The sequence below is a fragment of the Dreissena polymorpha genome, chromosome 1 (genome assembly GCF_020536995.1).
Source record: "Dreissena polymorpha isolate Duluth1 chromosome 1, UMN_Dpol_1.0, whole genome shotgun sequence".
NCBI classification, from domain to species: domain Eukaryota; kingdom Metazoa; phylum Mollusca; class Bivalvia; order Myida; family Dreissenidae; genus Dreissena; species Dreissena polymorpha.
This window is the reverse complement of record NC_068355.1, coordinates 128,258,157-128,276,051: the sequence shown is the minus strand read 5'-3', so window position 1 is coordinate 128,276,051 and position 17,895 is coordinate 128,258,157. Positions and strand designations below refer to the sequence as shown.

Genomic DNA, 17,895 nt, shown 5'->3' with positions numbered 1-17,895 from the left:
GTGTCATATATTAAATTCTAATGATTTTTTTTGTAAAATCAAGATTTTAAGTCATTTATGCCCTTTCAAATGCCATAGTAACTTTAATTTTAACGCATATGAAATAGTAATTGTTTATTATATGGACGTTGCATATCGACCATTCGAAGAACATTTTGTCATTTAACATGTTGTGGGTAACGAGACCCGTGATATATACTTTATGCGTCAAAAAATCGTTATACATAACACATTTAAATTGAGTGCATACAACAAATCTGAACCGAGACGACATTTATTTTAACAAATTACAAAAACATAATGGTATTAAAAACAAGAACTTATATAAAAATAAAAGTAAAATCGTATAAACATCATCAACGCTCAAACATTTTAAATATACCAGCACATGAATTGTTGCGACAAAAACCAATAATTTTATCTCTAAACTTACATGGTTAATGACAGTTTATATTTATTACAACATTCCTCATCCAAACATGGCAGAAGTAAATAACAAAAGTACAGTCATATATAACACATTTTAAGTAAGCGCATGAAACAAAGCTGGACAGGGACAATAATTACTTTAACACATCCAAGAAGTAGTATTACAAAAACATTATGTTATTAAAAACAAGAACTTATATTTAAAATGTAAAATCGTATATACATCATCAACATGCAAACATTTTAATAAATACCAGCACATGACTTTTTTGACAAAATAATTGTATCTCTAAAATTATATCGTTATTGACAGTTTATATTTATTACAACATTCCGTCATCCAAGCATGGCAGAAATGAAATAACAAGAGCTCAGTCACAGACGAAAAAGAAGTCCCCAACTGGGTAAATATTGTCGTAATATTAACAGGATCTCAATAAGTTTCATCAATCTACCTTACGTACTTTAAGTTATTTCCAGACGCGTTTTTATGTCACTTATTTCTGTAATTATAGAAACCACAATTTTGGTCTTACGACAAAACTGACAGAACATTCATATCAACTATATGGCCATTTATCCACATATCTAGTTTCAGCAACCTATCTAAAGTACTTCTTGGGTTAATGCAAGCTCCTGAGTTCAGTTTTTCTTATTTCTATAATCAAAATGTTTGTCTGACAAACAAAACATGAAACAACGTGTATAATAAAACATAAAATATCGCGCGTTGTCACCATATATGACCCTTTATCTTCATACCGAGTTTCATGAATCTTGCTTAAATGGTTTCTTTAGTTTTCGCACTATCGAGATTTAAGTTTTCCTGATTTCTGTTACCATAGATTACGCAATGTTTTGTCTTACGAAAAAACACTGAAATATCGGTTATATTATATTTTCCAAACGACCTTTTATCCGCATTCTAAGTTTCATTAACCTACAGATTTTAGTTTTTAATTGTTTCTGTAACCATATCGGTAAATATGTCAACAACAGTTTTGTCTGACGAAAAACTGAAATATGACACACAATCATCGTAAACAAAGTTTAATCAACCTAGCTTCAGTGCTATTCAAGTTCAATCAGGATCCAGATATTAGTTTTGTCTAATGGAAACACAGAAAAGTGTGTATTTCCCCCATATACCACTCTAATAAAGGTAATGCACTTTTTGAATTATCACAGGTTCCAGACCCTTACGGACAAAGTGACAGGCATACATTCGGACAGAAAATGTTTTAACCTAAATCAATTGTTTGAATTATCACAAAGGACAAAACTCGTTTTTATTTACACGATATGTATATGTCAGTTTAAATAAAAAACATATGTCAAATTACTTAGAATAGTTTTGAAACATTCATCATAAATTGTTTATCTGTTGGGTCCTCACAATAAAATAAATTGAGATTCAAAACAATAGTTCACTTAAAAAATTTGGCACTGAAATATTTATACAGACAAACGTTTTCGAAGCTTTCATTCAATAATATTTCTGCGCCATTCGATATCCGGGAAACGCGCTCTTTGATCTTCGTTTGTCGTCTGCTGCGAGAGTTGTCTCCTTCTCTTTGAAGAGCGTATCCGCTATGTTTGGCGGCGGACCGCGCAACCGGAACCGGAAACGGTCCTCGTCCTCCTCTTCTTCCTCGGGCTCTTCCGGTTTGCGCGTCTCCCGCGGCGATTTTACAGGTCCCGGTGTTGAGTGGGTCAGGTCGAGATGCTTGTCGAACTCTTCCGAATGAGCGTCGTCCATGGAGTTACTGTTTCCGGTGTTGTAGCCCTTGTCATTGATGAATCCATCATCCTATAAAAACAAAGATTTCACAGACATGCATTCCCATTCCCAATCAATTAATATTTTAAGACGCAACGTGTTTCCATTTTGCCTGCGGGAATAAGCGTAGATATTCCACTTAAACTATTTGTTTTTTGTTTTACCAATACATTTTGGAACGTTCCGTTGTTGTTGAACAGACCCCATACAATTTAAATAACGTGACCTTGACCTTAACCCAACACCTTTCATTTAATCCAAAGCGAGGTTTTAATATATCTGCATATGATGTGTCGTTCAAATATTTCTACTTGTTTCGAAAATATTTAGCGGAAACCACAATCTGACGCCGCTATCCCACTCAAACTACGATAAAACACAACGCAATTACATACATTATTTTAAAAGATGGATTTACAAAATACTTATGGGTATACAATATTTCTTCTGAATTTATCAATAGAGATATTAATAAACATTAGCGGACTACACAGGCTAGAATTGAAGGACACTATAAACACGTGCATTATGCCCAGTTTTCCCAGAACGAGGCTCTTTCCTTCTTACCAAATATGGCAGCCTCTCGTCCCCGTCTTCGTTGCGGCGGTACTTGCTTCCTTTGGAGAAGATCGAGTCCAGGACCTGGTCGCTCATCTTCATTCTAGACCGGTACACGACGTTTGGTTCGTCCACGCGCTGGGGAGGCGGGTGCGAATCCTCGGGCGTCACCTTGGAGAACTTCTGTTTTCTTTGGAACTGACGTAATGACATAAAGCGAAATAAGTGGATGTCTAGGTGCGCGTGGTGACCTTATGTACTATGTTGCTTAACGGTGTTGGTGAAATACGGCTTAATGTTTTCCATGGAACACAAACTTGAATTAGACAACATGCGATGTTTTCGTACATACAGGATTAAAATAATTTTTCATTAAAAAAGGTTATTATGTATTGCATTTTGATCACCTGTTGCAAATGCTCTGGCCTCATTATAGACTGACTGTACACTTAAAGAGGATTTATTTGCGTTATTTCACCTGAACAAGAATCTCGAACAGTTCCTTTTACGATTATTGTTTTAAGGAAGAGAAGTACTTTTAGTATTCTTTGACACAAATAATGTCATTTATCATGTTTGGCATCGTGGCTTATTCTTAAAGCCCAAATATGCTGTTATCACTGGACAGTGAATAACCGGATCCGTTTCTTATGAAAGGACATTTGTATAACTGGATTCGTTACTTATGAAAGGACATTTGTATAACTGGATTCGTTACTTATCAAAGGACATTTGTATAAGTGGATTCGTTGCTTATCGAATGAAATGTGTATTAGTTGATTCGTTACTTATCAAAGGACATTTGTATAACTGGATTCATTACTTATTAAAGGACATTTGTATAACTGGATTCGTTACTTATCAAAGGACATTTGTATAACTGGATTTGTTTCTTACCAAAGGACATTTGTATAACTTGATTCGTTCCTACCTCCATCAAAGATATACACACATAAAAAATTATGGTATTGTTGCCGTGTACCCCACATCGGAGTCGAAACAAATAGCGCGATGCATACACATACCATCTACATTTATGTATTAACTATATGTATCTTCAAAGTTTTATTGGCCGAATAATTCCAACATGTGGCCACAAAAAACCACACGCCAATTATATTAAGAATAACGATATGACTTTTAAACAATATAACACGATTACTAGTTTACATCTAGCATCCTTATACACACGTGACATTCCACTTACCGGCGCCAAGGTGATATCTCGCGGCGGAACTCCTGTCTCCCCGTCCTCATAGAAAGCTTCCGGGAAAGGTGGCTTTGATTGCGACGGCACTGGCGGCGGTGTCTCGGGCTGTAAAATAATGAATTCTCTAATATTATGCAAGTTTTGTTTATTCAATTTCGCTTGCTAAACTGTCTTTATTTCTTCATCAACAACCACTTATTACAAACATTATTTATGTGTCGGGTGGCATTGCTTAAGAATGACCGTTTTTGTATGACAAAAAATAATCATTCATATCATAAATAATGACAAGAAACCGTCGGAGACGGAAGATGCTCCCCAAAGGTGTTTTTTTCCCACAATATTGCACTATATATTCAGATTAAAGCAAACGTCTTGAGGGGCATAACTTTGGACAAAATAATACAAAAAATGGTTTAGCAACTTAAAAATTTCAAAGGGCCATAACTCATCTAACAAGAACCCACTAATAACATGCGCATCTCCTTAAGGTAGTTAAGCTTCCCATAAAGCTTCATTGAAGTCCAGTCAGTAGTTGGGGAGAAATAGCCCGGACAAGAATTGCACTATATGTACAGTTTATAGAAAATTTTAAAGGGCCATAACTCTGTGAAAAATCTTCCGACCATAACCGGCTGATAATATGCACATCTCCTGTTGGTAGTGAAGCTTCCCATAAAGTTTCATTGAATTCCCGTGATAAATGGTTGAGAAATAGCTCGGACAAGTATTGCACTATATGTACAATGGAAAATTTCTAAAGGCCATAATTCTGCGAAAAATCATCCGACCAGAACCCCTTGATAATATGCACATCTTCTGTTGGTAGTGAAGCTTCCCATAAAGTTTCATTGAATTCCCGTAATAAGTTGCTGAGAAAAAGCCCGGACAAGAATTGCTCTATATGTACAATGGAAAATTTCAAAGGGCCATAACTCTGGGAAAATCATCCGACCAGAACCGGCTGATAATATGCACATCTCCTCTTGGTAGTGAAGCTTCCCATAAAGTTTCATTGAATTCCGGTCATTAGTTGCTGAGAAATAGCCCGGACAAGAATTGCACTATATGTAAAGTTAATGGAAAATTTCAAAGGGCCATAACTCTTTGAAAAATAATCCGACCAGAACCACATGATGATATGCACATCTCCTCTTGGTAGTGAAGCTTCCCATAAAGTTAAATTGAATTCCAGTTATTAGTTGCTGAGAAAAAGCCCGGACAAGTATTGCACTATATGTACAGTTAATGGAAATTTCAAAGGGCCATTACTCGGTGAAAAATCATCCGACCAGAACCGGCTGATAATATGCACATCTCCTCTTGGTATTGAAGCTTCCCATAAAGTTTAATTGAATTCCGGTCATTAGTTGCTGAGAAATAGCGACAAAAATTGTGCACGGACGGACGGACACACGGACAGACGAAGCGGCGACTATATGCTACCCCCAATTTTTTTTCGGGGGGGGGGGGGGAGGAGCATAATAAAACAAACGCAAAGTAATTTATTCAGTAACAAAATTATAACTTCATCGGCAACATGTCGAACCTATTGTTAATCATGCATGTAATTATTTAAAAAGCTGCAACATGCACACGTCTGACCTTTTGGACTATAGTGCGACCTTGACAATCGCCTAGGGGGGGGGGGGGTGTCACGCCTACTCAAAATGGTTAACATTTTTGAAAAATGATTTTAACGATGCATTATGCATCGCAGAGTTAAACTCCGGAAATGCTGTTTAATTGCATATTGTAACCTTAGACCTTAAAGTTCGATCTTGGCGTTGAGATTAAGAGACGGGTATTATACGCGAAACACAAACTAACGGTGGACTTTTCTTTTAGATTATTTTACAAGTGCACGCTGAATGACGAAGTTACAATCTGGACTTGCTGTTTTGTGGTGTAATTTTTTCTTTGACCTCTAAGTGGTAGCTTGACTTTTGCGGTAGGAATACGGAAATTACAAACCATTGGCTCTGTCATCATGGTGGTCGTTTGTGGTAAGTTATTTTAAAATTACATGATAAAAGACAAAGTGACCGTCCGAACAAGTTGTTTTATGGGCCAATTTGACATTTGATCTCCAATGTGACCCTGACGTTGGAGTTCCCACGCGACATGCCGTCTCCTACATGTAAGTCATTTGTGGTGAATTGTTTAAAACAATATACGATGAATGATTAAGGTAAAGTAAGGAAAGCCGATTTAAAATTCTGGGCAAATTCAAACCCTCTCCATAGATTATGATACAGACAATACGCCGGGTAAATTTTAACGCCCGGAATTCAGTTGAAAAATCCGTGCCATTTCAGGGCAAGAACCACAGTAAAAGGTAAATAACTCTAAAACATCTAATATCAAAAACTGATATTTATCATGACCTTCGCGTATGCGTAAGATATGAGGCGTTAAAGAAACTTATGGTGGCCGTGGCTAAGTGGATATTGTGTCACCATACCGACCGAGAGGTCATTGGTTCGATCCCTATTGTGAGAGCGTCCTGAAGACACAAAGTGACGTTTCCATAATGTAAGCAGTCTTGAAATCGGTTCATTAAGCCTTAGGGGTTCGATGAAATCCAACTTAACAAATAATCCTTCCTCCGGGAAAGCGGATGTTAATGTGGGTAAAGTGGCCGCAGTTGAACAGCCTGCGCAGGCTAATGAGGGACGAAACATTCCGCCTTTATTGAATATCTGTTTAAATCAATCCGCTCCCTCCCTAAAGAAAATTCAGTTGAAGCGGAAAGTGTCATCCCTGAATAGCCTGTACGGAATGCACAGACTAATCTGATACGGCACTTGACGCACATGCATTAACCCTTTGCATGCTGGATAATTTGTCGTCTGCTAAAATGTCGTCTGCTGAATTTCTAAAATTCGCATTTTCTTCGATTTTTTTTTCAAAGAATAATATCAGAATAGCAAACAGTTTGGATCCTGATGAGACGCCACGTTTTGTGGCGTCTCATCTGGATCCAAACTGTTTGCAAAGGCCTTAAAATTCGGTTCCCGCATTGTAAGTGTTAAGCCTGGTTAAATAGGTTCAACCCAACACTTCAGCACTGTACCTTATTTCTGCAGTATCTGTAGTAGACGCAGACGCCCACCACAAACGCGTCCACGATGACGAGTAGAATCAGAATGGAGCCGAACGCCAGGAGTATGTCCGGGAACATGGCTGTAAAAGCGACATGGGATCGTGAAAATAGAAATGAGTGATGGTTGTCTTCTTTACTAAGGGCCTAACAAAGAATAATTTCTCAAAGGAATGTTTTTAAACGTGGTGTCAATTATTATGTGTTTCAAGTTTACGTTGCAAAATGTCTTCCACTTTCCCAGTTTTATCGATATATGCTTCTACCATAGGGAAGGACAGAACTTTCGCCAAATTCAAGAAAAAGCCATACAAATCTTATGCGCACCGGCTGCATTTCATTAATCTAGGTCGCCGCCATTGACAAGAAGTCACAAGTAACGTTTGTTAACTCATATGATCATTCAAGTAAAAACGCAATGCAAATCCCCGTTTAGTTTTTTTTGACGTTTTGTGTTGTTGTTTTGAATACGAACATTTAAAATGCGAACTGATTCAACAGCCTTTAATATACAAATTATTGTTTGGTTATGTATATTCTTACTTCAATATCTTACACTGACAATCATCCGCCCTCCAGAGACAAAGCCTTGAGTGGAATACTAATTGACACGATCAGCATGTCTGATACAAGGAAACTATACGACAGCAATATTTACTTTATTTTAAAGTGTTTACATCGCGGTTTCGACCCAACAACGGGCCAACACACTTTTGTGCGGATAGGCCATTCTAATCCTACACCAGATTCAAGTAGGGCAGTTGTAAGTTACTTGCAGTATATGCACTTAGTACTGGTTTACCCGCTAACCCATGAAACGTGCGAGTTGGAAAACTGACCGGCGTTGTATATCTGAAATATTGTTGAAAACGGCAAAACAACTATTTGTTGTAAATTGTTTGTCACGATTTTGTCCTTTTTTATCCATAACGCCGGTGTATGACCGTTAAGGATTTTAGAGGCAATCAAGAGCATATCGACCTGTAAGTATTTTTATATGGACCTCAAAATATCTATGTATGACATAACCGCACGGGAAACACCTTACTTGGTTACTCTATGAGGGAGCGCTCTATTGTATTTGGATGAAAATTGCTTAAATATTTGTTATAATTAATTATTTAAAAAAAAAGTTATAAAAATGAAATTTAACATTTCACATGAAACATATTTCAAATGTGAACTCGTTCCAGATTATAATTTACATCAAGTGTTCCATAGTCTTTGTCAGCGTAGACGGTGCTGCTAACATTGTTGATTATTGACACAAATGATGAAAATGTTTGATACCCTAAAAGAAATTTAAAATAAACCTCATCGGGCCAAACAGTGTTAAAGTGATAAGAAAAGCAGCCCCGAAATGTATATGTATCAAAGCATTTCCATTCATACACACATTTGGGCTATCTGACTGTTCACTATTTTTTCAGTGCACCCCCTTTTGTGGTTTTCAATTTCGTATTTATTCATTCAAGCATATAGTTATGCAGTTTAGACCCATTATAATTAACCAAACGACATAGTTTTGACGCAATTAGTATATGGTCTGTATGATTAGTACATACAAAATAATGGTATGACGATATGCATATAATACATAATTATTTCGACTTTGTTTTTTGGGATGGTTTACTATTATACATTAGTAATTCATTTTCAAATGCCCTATACTTACCAAAGACGCACTCCGGCTGCATGCCGCCCCAGACGCCGCTGGACTGACAGGTCATGATGGGATCCCCAATGAGCGCGTAGTTGTTCTCGCACGAGTAGGTCGCCATGGAGCCCTCGTGGCGACCCCAGGACATGTCCACCTTGCCGTGAGACAGGGCCTCTAGCACCGGGCACTCTGAAAATCATGCACACTGATAGACACGGGAGTCTCGATTTTGGAAAACTGGAATGATTTTAAACGAATCACCCAGATAAGCTTGTGCAGTCTGCATAGGATAATCAGGGACAGCTCTTTCCGCCTTCACTGAATTTTCATTTAGAAAGGACATCCTTGAAGAGAAACATTTAAAACAAGCGGTATGTGTCGTCCCTGATTAGCCTGTGCGGACTGAAAGGCTTATACGGGATGACACTGTACGCAAATGCATTAAGCCCAGTTTACGCAAAACGCAACTCAAACTTGAAATGGCGCGGCAGATGCCGACGCGTATCCCCCACGCCATGCATAGTTGAGATCGACCGTAATGTCATAAGAGAATTTCAGTATCAATTAGAAGTGAATCAGTGTAGAAATGAAGAAATTATAGTAAAAGGCAATTTTGGGCGGGTGTGGCCTTTGTAGGCAGGGCGCCCCAGGGTTGGTAATGGGGCTATGCATAGTTGAGATTGACCGTATTGTCATAAGAATAGTTCAGTATCAATTAGAAGTGAATCGGTGTAGAAATGAAGAAATTATAGTAAAAGGCAATTTTGTGTGGGTGTGGCCTATTTGGACGGGGCGCCCCAGGGTTGGTAATTGGGTCATGCATAGTTGAGATTAATCGTATTGTCATAAGAACAGTTCAGTATCAATTAGAAGTTAATCAGTGTAGAAATGAAGAAGTTATAGTAAAAGGCAATTTTGGGTGGGTGTGGCCTATGTGGGTGGGGCGCCTCAGGGTTGGTAATGGGGCCATGCATAGTTGAGATTGACCGTATTGTCATGCATAGTTGAGATTGATCGTATTGTCATAAGAGAATTTCAGTATCAATTTGAAGTGAATCGGTGTAGAAATTAAGAAATTATAGTAAAAGGCAATTTTGGATGGGTGTGGCCTATGTGGGTGGGGCGCCCCAGGGTTGGTAATGGGGCCATGCATAGTTAAGATTGCCGTATTGTCATAAGAGAGGTTCAGTATCAATTTGAAGTAAATCGGTTTAGAAATGAAGAAGTTAATGTAAAATAACATAAAAAATGAGTGAAAATCTCGGACCCGGCCCCACCCCAACCCCCATAACTTTTGACCCATGGGTCAGATCAAAACTCCAAATAGTGCAGGGTCGCACATATGCTCATAGCTACCATGTGTGTAAGTTTCAAGGTTCTAGTGCTTATAGTGTAGGAGGAGATAGTGGGCAGGACGGACATACAGACGGACGGACGGCGGAGATAACCACAATATCCCCACGCTTTTCAATAAGCGTGTGGATAATGACTCCACCACTCACGCCGCTTAACTCATGATAAAGGGCTAGACGACAAGGGCGTAGCTGTTTACGCCAAAAAAGTCGCCATGAAACCCACATGAAGTCCGACATGACCACCATGCCTCCAACACCGGCTATTTTGCACGTGTAGGACTTATTATAGTGTCCAAGTAGGTGAACTTTTTTGAGTATTCAGAAGTATATTGTATCTTCTTAACGATCATCCGCTTCAGTTTAATGAATGCCAGTGCCCTTTCCCAACCATTTTTAAATAATTGCTATGGTCATGCGATAGGGGAATTTAATCAGCACACAATTTCACCATATGGACAGTTTTAAAAACATACCTATAGGGAATTTGTGACCGGTTTAGTTTGCAAGGATACGTGTATTCAAACGTGTTTAAATCTCTGAATGTGTTTATAAACAATATCTCAAAATTAAATAATCATTGTTTTTGTTGTTATTTACCGAATAAATATTATCAATCATTTTATAAAAGGGAAATGGCTACTTTGGGGATATTTGAGGATATTTTCTATCTGGAAAGTGATTATTTAGCAGCAGATAAATAAGCGGACAAAGATCCCTACATACGTACGTATGAGACACGTGGGTTCGGTACCGCTCCACGTGCTAGCAGACTCACAGATCCGCTGGGTTTGCCCAACAAGCTCGAACCCTTCTATGCACGAGTAGTAAATGGTTTGTCCCACTGCCAGGCCGTTTGTTGTGTTTACGCGCCCGTTCGCGGGGATTTCTGGCTCTGGGCAACCTGATTGAGACAAACCTTTGTTAGAAATCAATGCCATGTAAATCCTTTGAAGTTCATAGTTTTCATCAAATCTCTAAGAAGGCATTGCAACCTGTATTATTAATAAAGCTAACCCGAATTTATTTAAATGACTTGTTTTGTTTATTTTCGGCTACTCATGTCATACAAAGTAAGAGCACATTAGTTTGCATTGGTTGTAAAACAGAAAAATATAATTTTCAGTTATGTGGGTAAATAAATATTGTCACCAGCGCTTGCGAGAGTGAAAAGGTGTACATGACATCTTTTACTAAGAACATATTTCATTGTATTAATCTGAAAACAATCTTTATTTTTATTGAGTGCTTTTGATTTTTTCAAAATAAGTTACCGGTAGTTGTAATACATGCTATAACCGCACTCTAAGTTCTTTTATGAGTAGTAATTGCTTAACATTCCATGCATTTTGTGTGCGAGTCGTCGTTTCACGAGCACACATGAGGCATAAATTAATCTTCACAGTGCGGTATAGGTTTAGACAAAGTTTACACAGTCACGGTCGCAACATGAAAACGAATATATGTTTCCGTAAAAATGAGTAATACACTAGCATAAAGTCCTCAAAATTAAACATGCTGAAGATGAACGACGGTAGAATGTTCGGAACAGATATAATTATCAGTGTTATTTGTGTTGTTTTTTTTATTTTTTCCGCAATGTCAGCGATTTTGGATTGGAACTTCGGACATTGCGACCATAGGCGCTCGATGTCAATGACAATGCTTTTTTTTTAATTTATTGATTTATTTATTTTTTAATTACCCGTTGTTTATTTTAATGCATACACATATTAAATTAATAAAAATCTTCCGACAAAACGTCTTCTAAAATTTTTTTAGTTCGACTATGTATGTATAGATATCTATGTACATAGTCGATCTTTTTTTAAGAAGACGTTTTGTCTATAGATTTTTATTAATTTAGTATGTGTATGCATTATAATAAACAACGGGTAACTAAAAACAAATAAATAAATACATAAAAAACATTGTCATTGACATCGAGCGCCTATGATTTCGACACTGAGTCGAAATAGGATTTTTTTTTAGAAAAAAGTGTGTACCAATGTTGTTTCTTTTTTTTTGATATTAAGAGAGATTTCCCCAATACTTTTCGGTAATCAATTACTTACTATTTAATAAAAATCAAAATAAATATGATTGAAGATGTTGAAAATAATAATTCAATTTTGCTGTTTAAACCAAGTAACATTTCTTTTCACATCGATCTTCTTAAGACTTTTACGTGCAATTTTCACCCTTAACAATACTATTTGTTGAGGTTATCCCCGACCCCAACCTTCTCCGAAAACCATCCGTTCTTTATCTATAAAAGCGTGGGCGGTGTGAACGTTTCCTTACCAAAGACGCATGTTGGTTCGGCGTTACTCCACCTCCCATCGGACTGGCACGTGCGGAACTTTGAACCGGCGAGTCCATATCCCACGAAGCAAATGTAGGACGCCACCTGACCTTCCGAAGTGGTCGCCGGAAGTTTCACCTCACCGTTAGTTGGGTTCGGAAGTTTACCACAATCTGTAATAACGTACACACATCGCGTTGTGTTTCTTCATTGTGTATTAAAATATGAGCTTGTTTTTATGCGTTGTTATCTTAATAACGTAAAGTGGTAATTACACTAAAAATATTTAGTTTTATAATTCGCTTTCATTTTTGTACGTACAGGCAATACATGTATAGGTTGATTAAAGTGTGTATGCATTGGTATCTACAGTACGCCTTTGTAGTTTGAATTAATGTCATTTTGTGATTAAATTTTTAATATTATTGTCAACACAAATGGTACCTGGTATAAAACCAATATACCGGTGCATATATATAAATGGGATATGCACAGCAGCATTGCAATACACAATAAATATTGTTTTAACTAGCACATGGAACAATTCAATGGCCGCTGTCTGTAGGGGTTATGAATATTTACATATATACATAACACGTTCGCACGAGCTTCATTTTTTGTACAAAGTTTGTCAGTACGCATGTGCTTAGTGTCGTCCCAGATTAGCTTGTGAAGTCCGCATAGGCTAATTCGTGACAACACTTTAAGCTTTAATAGTTTTTCGTTTAAAGCGGCCGTGAACCAGATTTACGAATAAGAAAATTTCTTAAATACCTTTTTTTTTACAATTATTAGTTTATATTGATTAAAGTATCACTAATGGTATATTAGATTACTTGAAAAAAGTTAATATTTTCAGTATATTCGGTAATAAAATTTCGCGATGTGAAATCGAAAGTACATTGCGAAAATAGGTGACATAACGATATACACACTATAAAAAAACGCAAGAAGATTCATCATTATATATATATATATATATATATATATATATATATATATATATATATATATATATATATATATATATATATATATATATATATATATAATATATACAATTCACAATTTGCATTCCTACCTAGGTTTACAACGTGACGATGGTGATCAATCTACTTGCGTTATGTATAGTTAACTGGTAGTTACCTGGTACACATACACAGTAAATTGTTATTACCGAATATACTGAAAATATGAAAACTTAACAACTTTTTCAAGTAATGTAATATTCCAGTCGTAAATTTTTTTTCGTGAAATCTGGTTAATGGCCCGTTTAAAGGAAGTATCATCATAGCGAAAATACAGGTGAGGCGGATACTTTCGTCGCTGATATGCCTGTGCTGACCTAACAGCCCTATCTGGGACCACACGTTAAGCACATGCATTAAGTACAGTTTTCCCAGAACGAGGTCTTGGATAAAGCGTATGCACGCTATTGTTACGAACTCGTACCTATAAGGCATTTGTCGACACTACGATCGTAGATCTCCCCGGCGTCTTTACACAGGCATCTAAAAGATCCCAGACCGTCGTTGCGGCACGTTGCTTTTGCAGTGCCGCACTGGGCCGTCACCGCACATGTCTCATCGTAAGCCACGCCCACTGCAAAAGATTGGAGCATCATAAACGATAGACATCCAACGATAAACGTCGAATGTACCGTAGTTTTTTATATTATAAAAAGCATCGTTGTTAAATTTAAATTTGTTGATCACTGATTTAAATGTGTTGCGCTGTCGCCAAGTTGTTTCAAAACGGCGACATCATTTTGCGTGTTTAACGACGAATATGTGTGAAATATACCAAACAATTCAAAACAAACATTTCGTAATAAAACATACAATAAAGAAATTCTTTAATATATTATATATCGCCATATTCGTGTTAAAAACGGCGAAAGTAATCCTACAAAGTAACCATAATACCCAAACGGACCGCTTACCGACAAAGCACTCGCCGAACTCGGACCATTTCCCGGTTGAGAGGCACTCGCTCACAGCATTCCCGCTGAGCGTGTAGCCTTGGTTACAGGAATACGTTGCTAAGTGACCCTGGAGCGTTCCATTTGGGTTCGTCACGCCGCCGTGAGCTATCGACGCTGGAGAACCACAGTCTGTGGTAAAAACGGATAATGAGCTTAAAATGATGATGATGATGATGATGATGATGATGATGATGATGATGATGATGATGATGATGATGATGGTGGTGGTGGTGGTGGTGATGATGGTTATGCAACGTTTTCAAGTGAATTTGGTCAACAGTATAGGGATAATACACGTTTTCGAGGACATGATCATCTGACTGCGCTGGAAAAATCCGTTCCTGCCCGAGTGCGCCCGCAGATGATCATGTCCGAGAAAAATGTGTATTTTCGCTATTATTGCATTAACAAATCACACATACCAAAATAAAATAAAATAACATTGAAAACAATGTCTTGTTCAGTCGACATCGACAAAATAATTCGAGTATTTCATATGACGTCATACAGTTCAATGTTGTGTTTAACATATGCCCCACTCGGTCATCATAAGACATGACGAGGCATTTTTGTCGGATAGGCAGTTTTCGATTTAAAATGTGTTCAAACAGTGGATTAATGCAAATTTGAAATGCAGCCGCGCAAAGTAAAAAATGAGGAATTATTTTGGAATTTACTGGGCGTGACAGATAAATATATCGTCAGAATAATTTCAATTTTTCATAGATGTTTCTTTCGTACAGGTCTATCTTATTTCGTCCTAAAAAATGTTCTTAATACAGCCAACATATTGTCACTGAAGTATTTCAAGCATACAGGAACGTTGAAGGTGCATGATAAACACTTACATTTAAAGCAGTCTTTTGATAGTGTTGAGTAAACTTCATTTACTTAACTTCATTGACGTTGCCAATAAAATAAAGTTGTTGTAAAGAGAGTGCAGATGGTATAATTTGAAAAGTGGATTGAAATATCCATTGCCTTTATCCCTGCATGCATGAGGAAACTAGTGCTTATGCAGTTCCCCATTTATGCTTGGAAAGTCGTCGAAGCCTGGAGTTATTAACAAACTAAGGGAAGTAATTGCGCGTGGACCAGATTATGGATATGAAAAACACAGAACATGGCTTGAACGGCACGTAAATCGCCTTGTCAATACACGCTTTCTCCCGTCCATTCCCTCCTTAAGTCAAATTTCTGCACCCCGCCACAGGGCATTATAGATAGAGTTTATGCAATTTAACAGAATCTGTTACATTTGCGATAAAATATTACAAACAATGAACTGAATAACAAACACAAATGAGAGTCATTGAGCGAAAAAGGGTGTTATGCTGAATGCAGCCAGCGTAGCTGAAGAAAAGCCTGCGCATTCGCACAGTCTGGTCAGGTGCTACTCTATTCCCTATACAGTCACGGAAGGTTTCGTGGTCTCATTAGCGGACATTAGGTCTTCTCATCAGAGCAAAGGGATGGAGAGGACTATCAGATGCTACACTGTTCGGATACCTCCTAATAAACATGTTTGCTCTAGGTTGCTCATATGATTCAGAAGTTGTTTACCTCGAATACAGTTTGTCCCACCAAAACCTTGTTGACAAGCGCACGTGTACCCGCTCAGTTTGTCTGTGCATGCCCCGCCATTTTTGCAGGGGTTTGATGCGCATTCGTTGATATCTGAAATACATGTTAAGTTAATGCAACATCTCAGATCTAACAGATCTCGTCAACACCAATCCATTACTTGTGATATTTACTACTGTTAAATCATTTATATTCGTCGGAGTGACATTTCTTGGTAGAAATTACGGTCGTCGACACGTGCATTCGTTGATTTCTGATTTTTGAAAAAAAAACACGAAATTAATATCCAACGAAAAATACTTATTTAACAGTACAACTGAAGCCTCCATTCTGATGGAAACTCCGTTTTCTAGAATGAAAGCAAACCCTAACATATTCAGGGCGCTTGTAAGGAAAAGAACTCTGTACTTTTCTATTATGCCAGCTGCTGTGCAATATAACGACCATAAAACAGAACATACATTGTGAGTGACTTGTCTGTTTGAACTCCTTTCCTATGTGAAGATTCTAACCCAGGTCATCAACGGATATAATTAATATTCATATTTATCTATTAATATGCTTCTGCAGTACTAATCTCCATAAAATTCGTATTTTTTACACAAATAATTTTATCTTAATAATACAGGTAAATAGGAGCCTCGTTCTGGGAAAAAAGATCTTACCAGGTTATTCATGCACGTGTTTTTATAGATGAGCCTGTAAAATACCATAAAGCCGAAAGTGTCGTCCCTGATTAGCCTGTGCGGATTGCATTGGCTAGTCTGGGATGAAACCTTAAGCATATAATGTAAAGCCCGGTTTTCCCAGCGCGCAAATCAAAAACATTTTATGTATCTCTTCTTACACAAACATGCAATAGTTACCTTCGCAAGTGGGTTTTATGCCGCTCCAATTTTTATCGTTCTGGCACGTGACGAATGCGACTCCGTTCCGGATGTAGCCTGTGTTGCACGAGAAATAGGCCTTGTCCTGAAAATGTGTGCCCTCAGCGTGGTCAACGGAGCCGTGTTCTGGTGGGGCGATTGTTCCGCAATCTGGCATTCACAATGTAACGTGAACTGACGTCAAGGTTAATCGTACGCTAACCTATTTTATAGTATGAGCGTAAGTTTAATGCATACACGTAAAGTGTCGTCCCAGAGATGCCTGTGCAGTCCACACCGGCTTATCAGGGACAACACTTTCCGCCTTATCTTTATTTTTGCTTAGAAATACTTTCTTTACATAGAAAATATCAATAAAGCTGAAAATGTTGTTTCTGATACGCCTGTGCGGACTGCACAGGCCAATCTGGGACGACACTTTTCGTACACGCATTTAACCCCCTTTTCACAGAGCACGGCTCAGAATTATACTTAATGTGCTACAGTGTCTTATTTTTCAGAACTGCAATGCAACTTGGATGAAAAATAATTGATTTTTTACTGGCAGATTTACTTACATATTCATTAGTTCATATAACATTAAACAAAGAAGCAGTTTTGACATTTAAAGTTTATTCGATGCTTCACTAATGGTTTGGATGTCTTTAATTAACCGACACGTTATCTACATCTGTTAAGTTTTCAAATTAAGTACTGCATAATAAGAAAGAAGCGTTGCGAATGACAGTTCCTCTAAATGTTCGAACAGAGCTGTCTTGTAATCTCACTTGAATTATCGTACTAGATTGAACTTGAAGCTACATCAGCGTAAGTAGGCCTACGGTTGAGGATCGCTGCCTATCGAATCGTTAAGAACAACTACAAACAAAACCATCCGAATCGGTCATGTTGAATGTCCCCAATACCGGATGTTGTATGTTTGCATTCGAACTTAAAAAATGATGTCAAATTGTTTGTTAACATGCGGACATGTGTGTGACAGTAACAAGTAGTTTGTCCTAGTGATAATTTGACTGCTGAATAATGCCCAATATTTATTGGAT

At 37.6% G+C, this 17,895-nt stretch overlaps 1 protein-coding gene across 1 annotated transcript in view; it reads right to left on the bottom strand.

Moving 5' to 3' along the window:
* Positions 1 to 260: 260 nt before the first annotated feature.
* Positions 261 to 17,895, bottom strand: part of LOC127850826 (fibropellin-1-like) — a 71,320-nt gene continuing 53,685 nt past the window's right edge. Inside the window, exons 19-29 of the mRNA XM_052384198.1 lie at positions 16,832 to 17,002; positions 15,945 to 16,058; positions 14,340 to 14,510; positions 13,850 to 13,999; positions 12,397 to 12,570; positions 10,823 to 10,996; positions 8,756 to 8,929; positions 7,054 to 7,163; positions 3,975 to 4,082; positions 2,777 to 2,965; positions 261 to 2,239 (exon numbers count right to left, since the gene is read on the bottom strand). Of these exons, the coding sequence (XP_052240158.1) occupies positions 1,916 to 2,239; positions 2,777 to 2,965; positions 3,975 to 4,082; positions 7,054 to 7,163; positions 8,756 to 8,929; positions 10,823 to 10,996; positions 12,397 to 12,570; positions 13,850 to 13,999; positions 14,340 to 14,510; positions 15,945 to 16,058; positions 16,832 to 17,002 (1,859 nt within the window). The 3' untranslated portion in view covers positions 261 to 1,915. The remainder of the gene's footprint in view (positions 2,240 to 2,776; positions 2,966 to 3,974; positions 4,083 to 7,053; positions 7,164 to 8,755; positions 8,930 to 10,822; positions 10,997 to 12,396; positions 12,571 to 13,849; positions 14,000 to 14,339; positions 14,511 to 15,944; positions 16,059 to 16,831; positions 17,003 to 17,895) is intronic.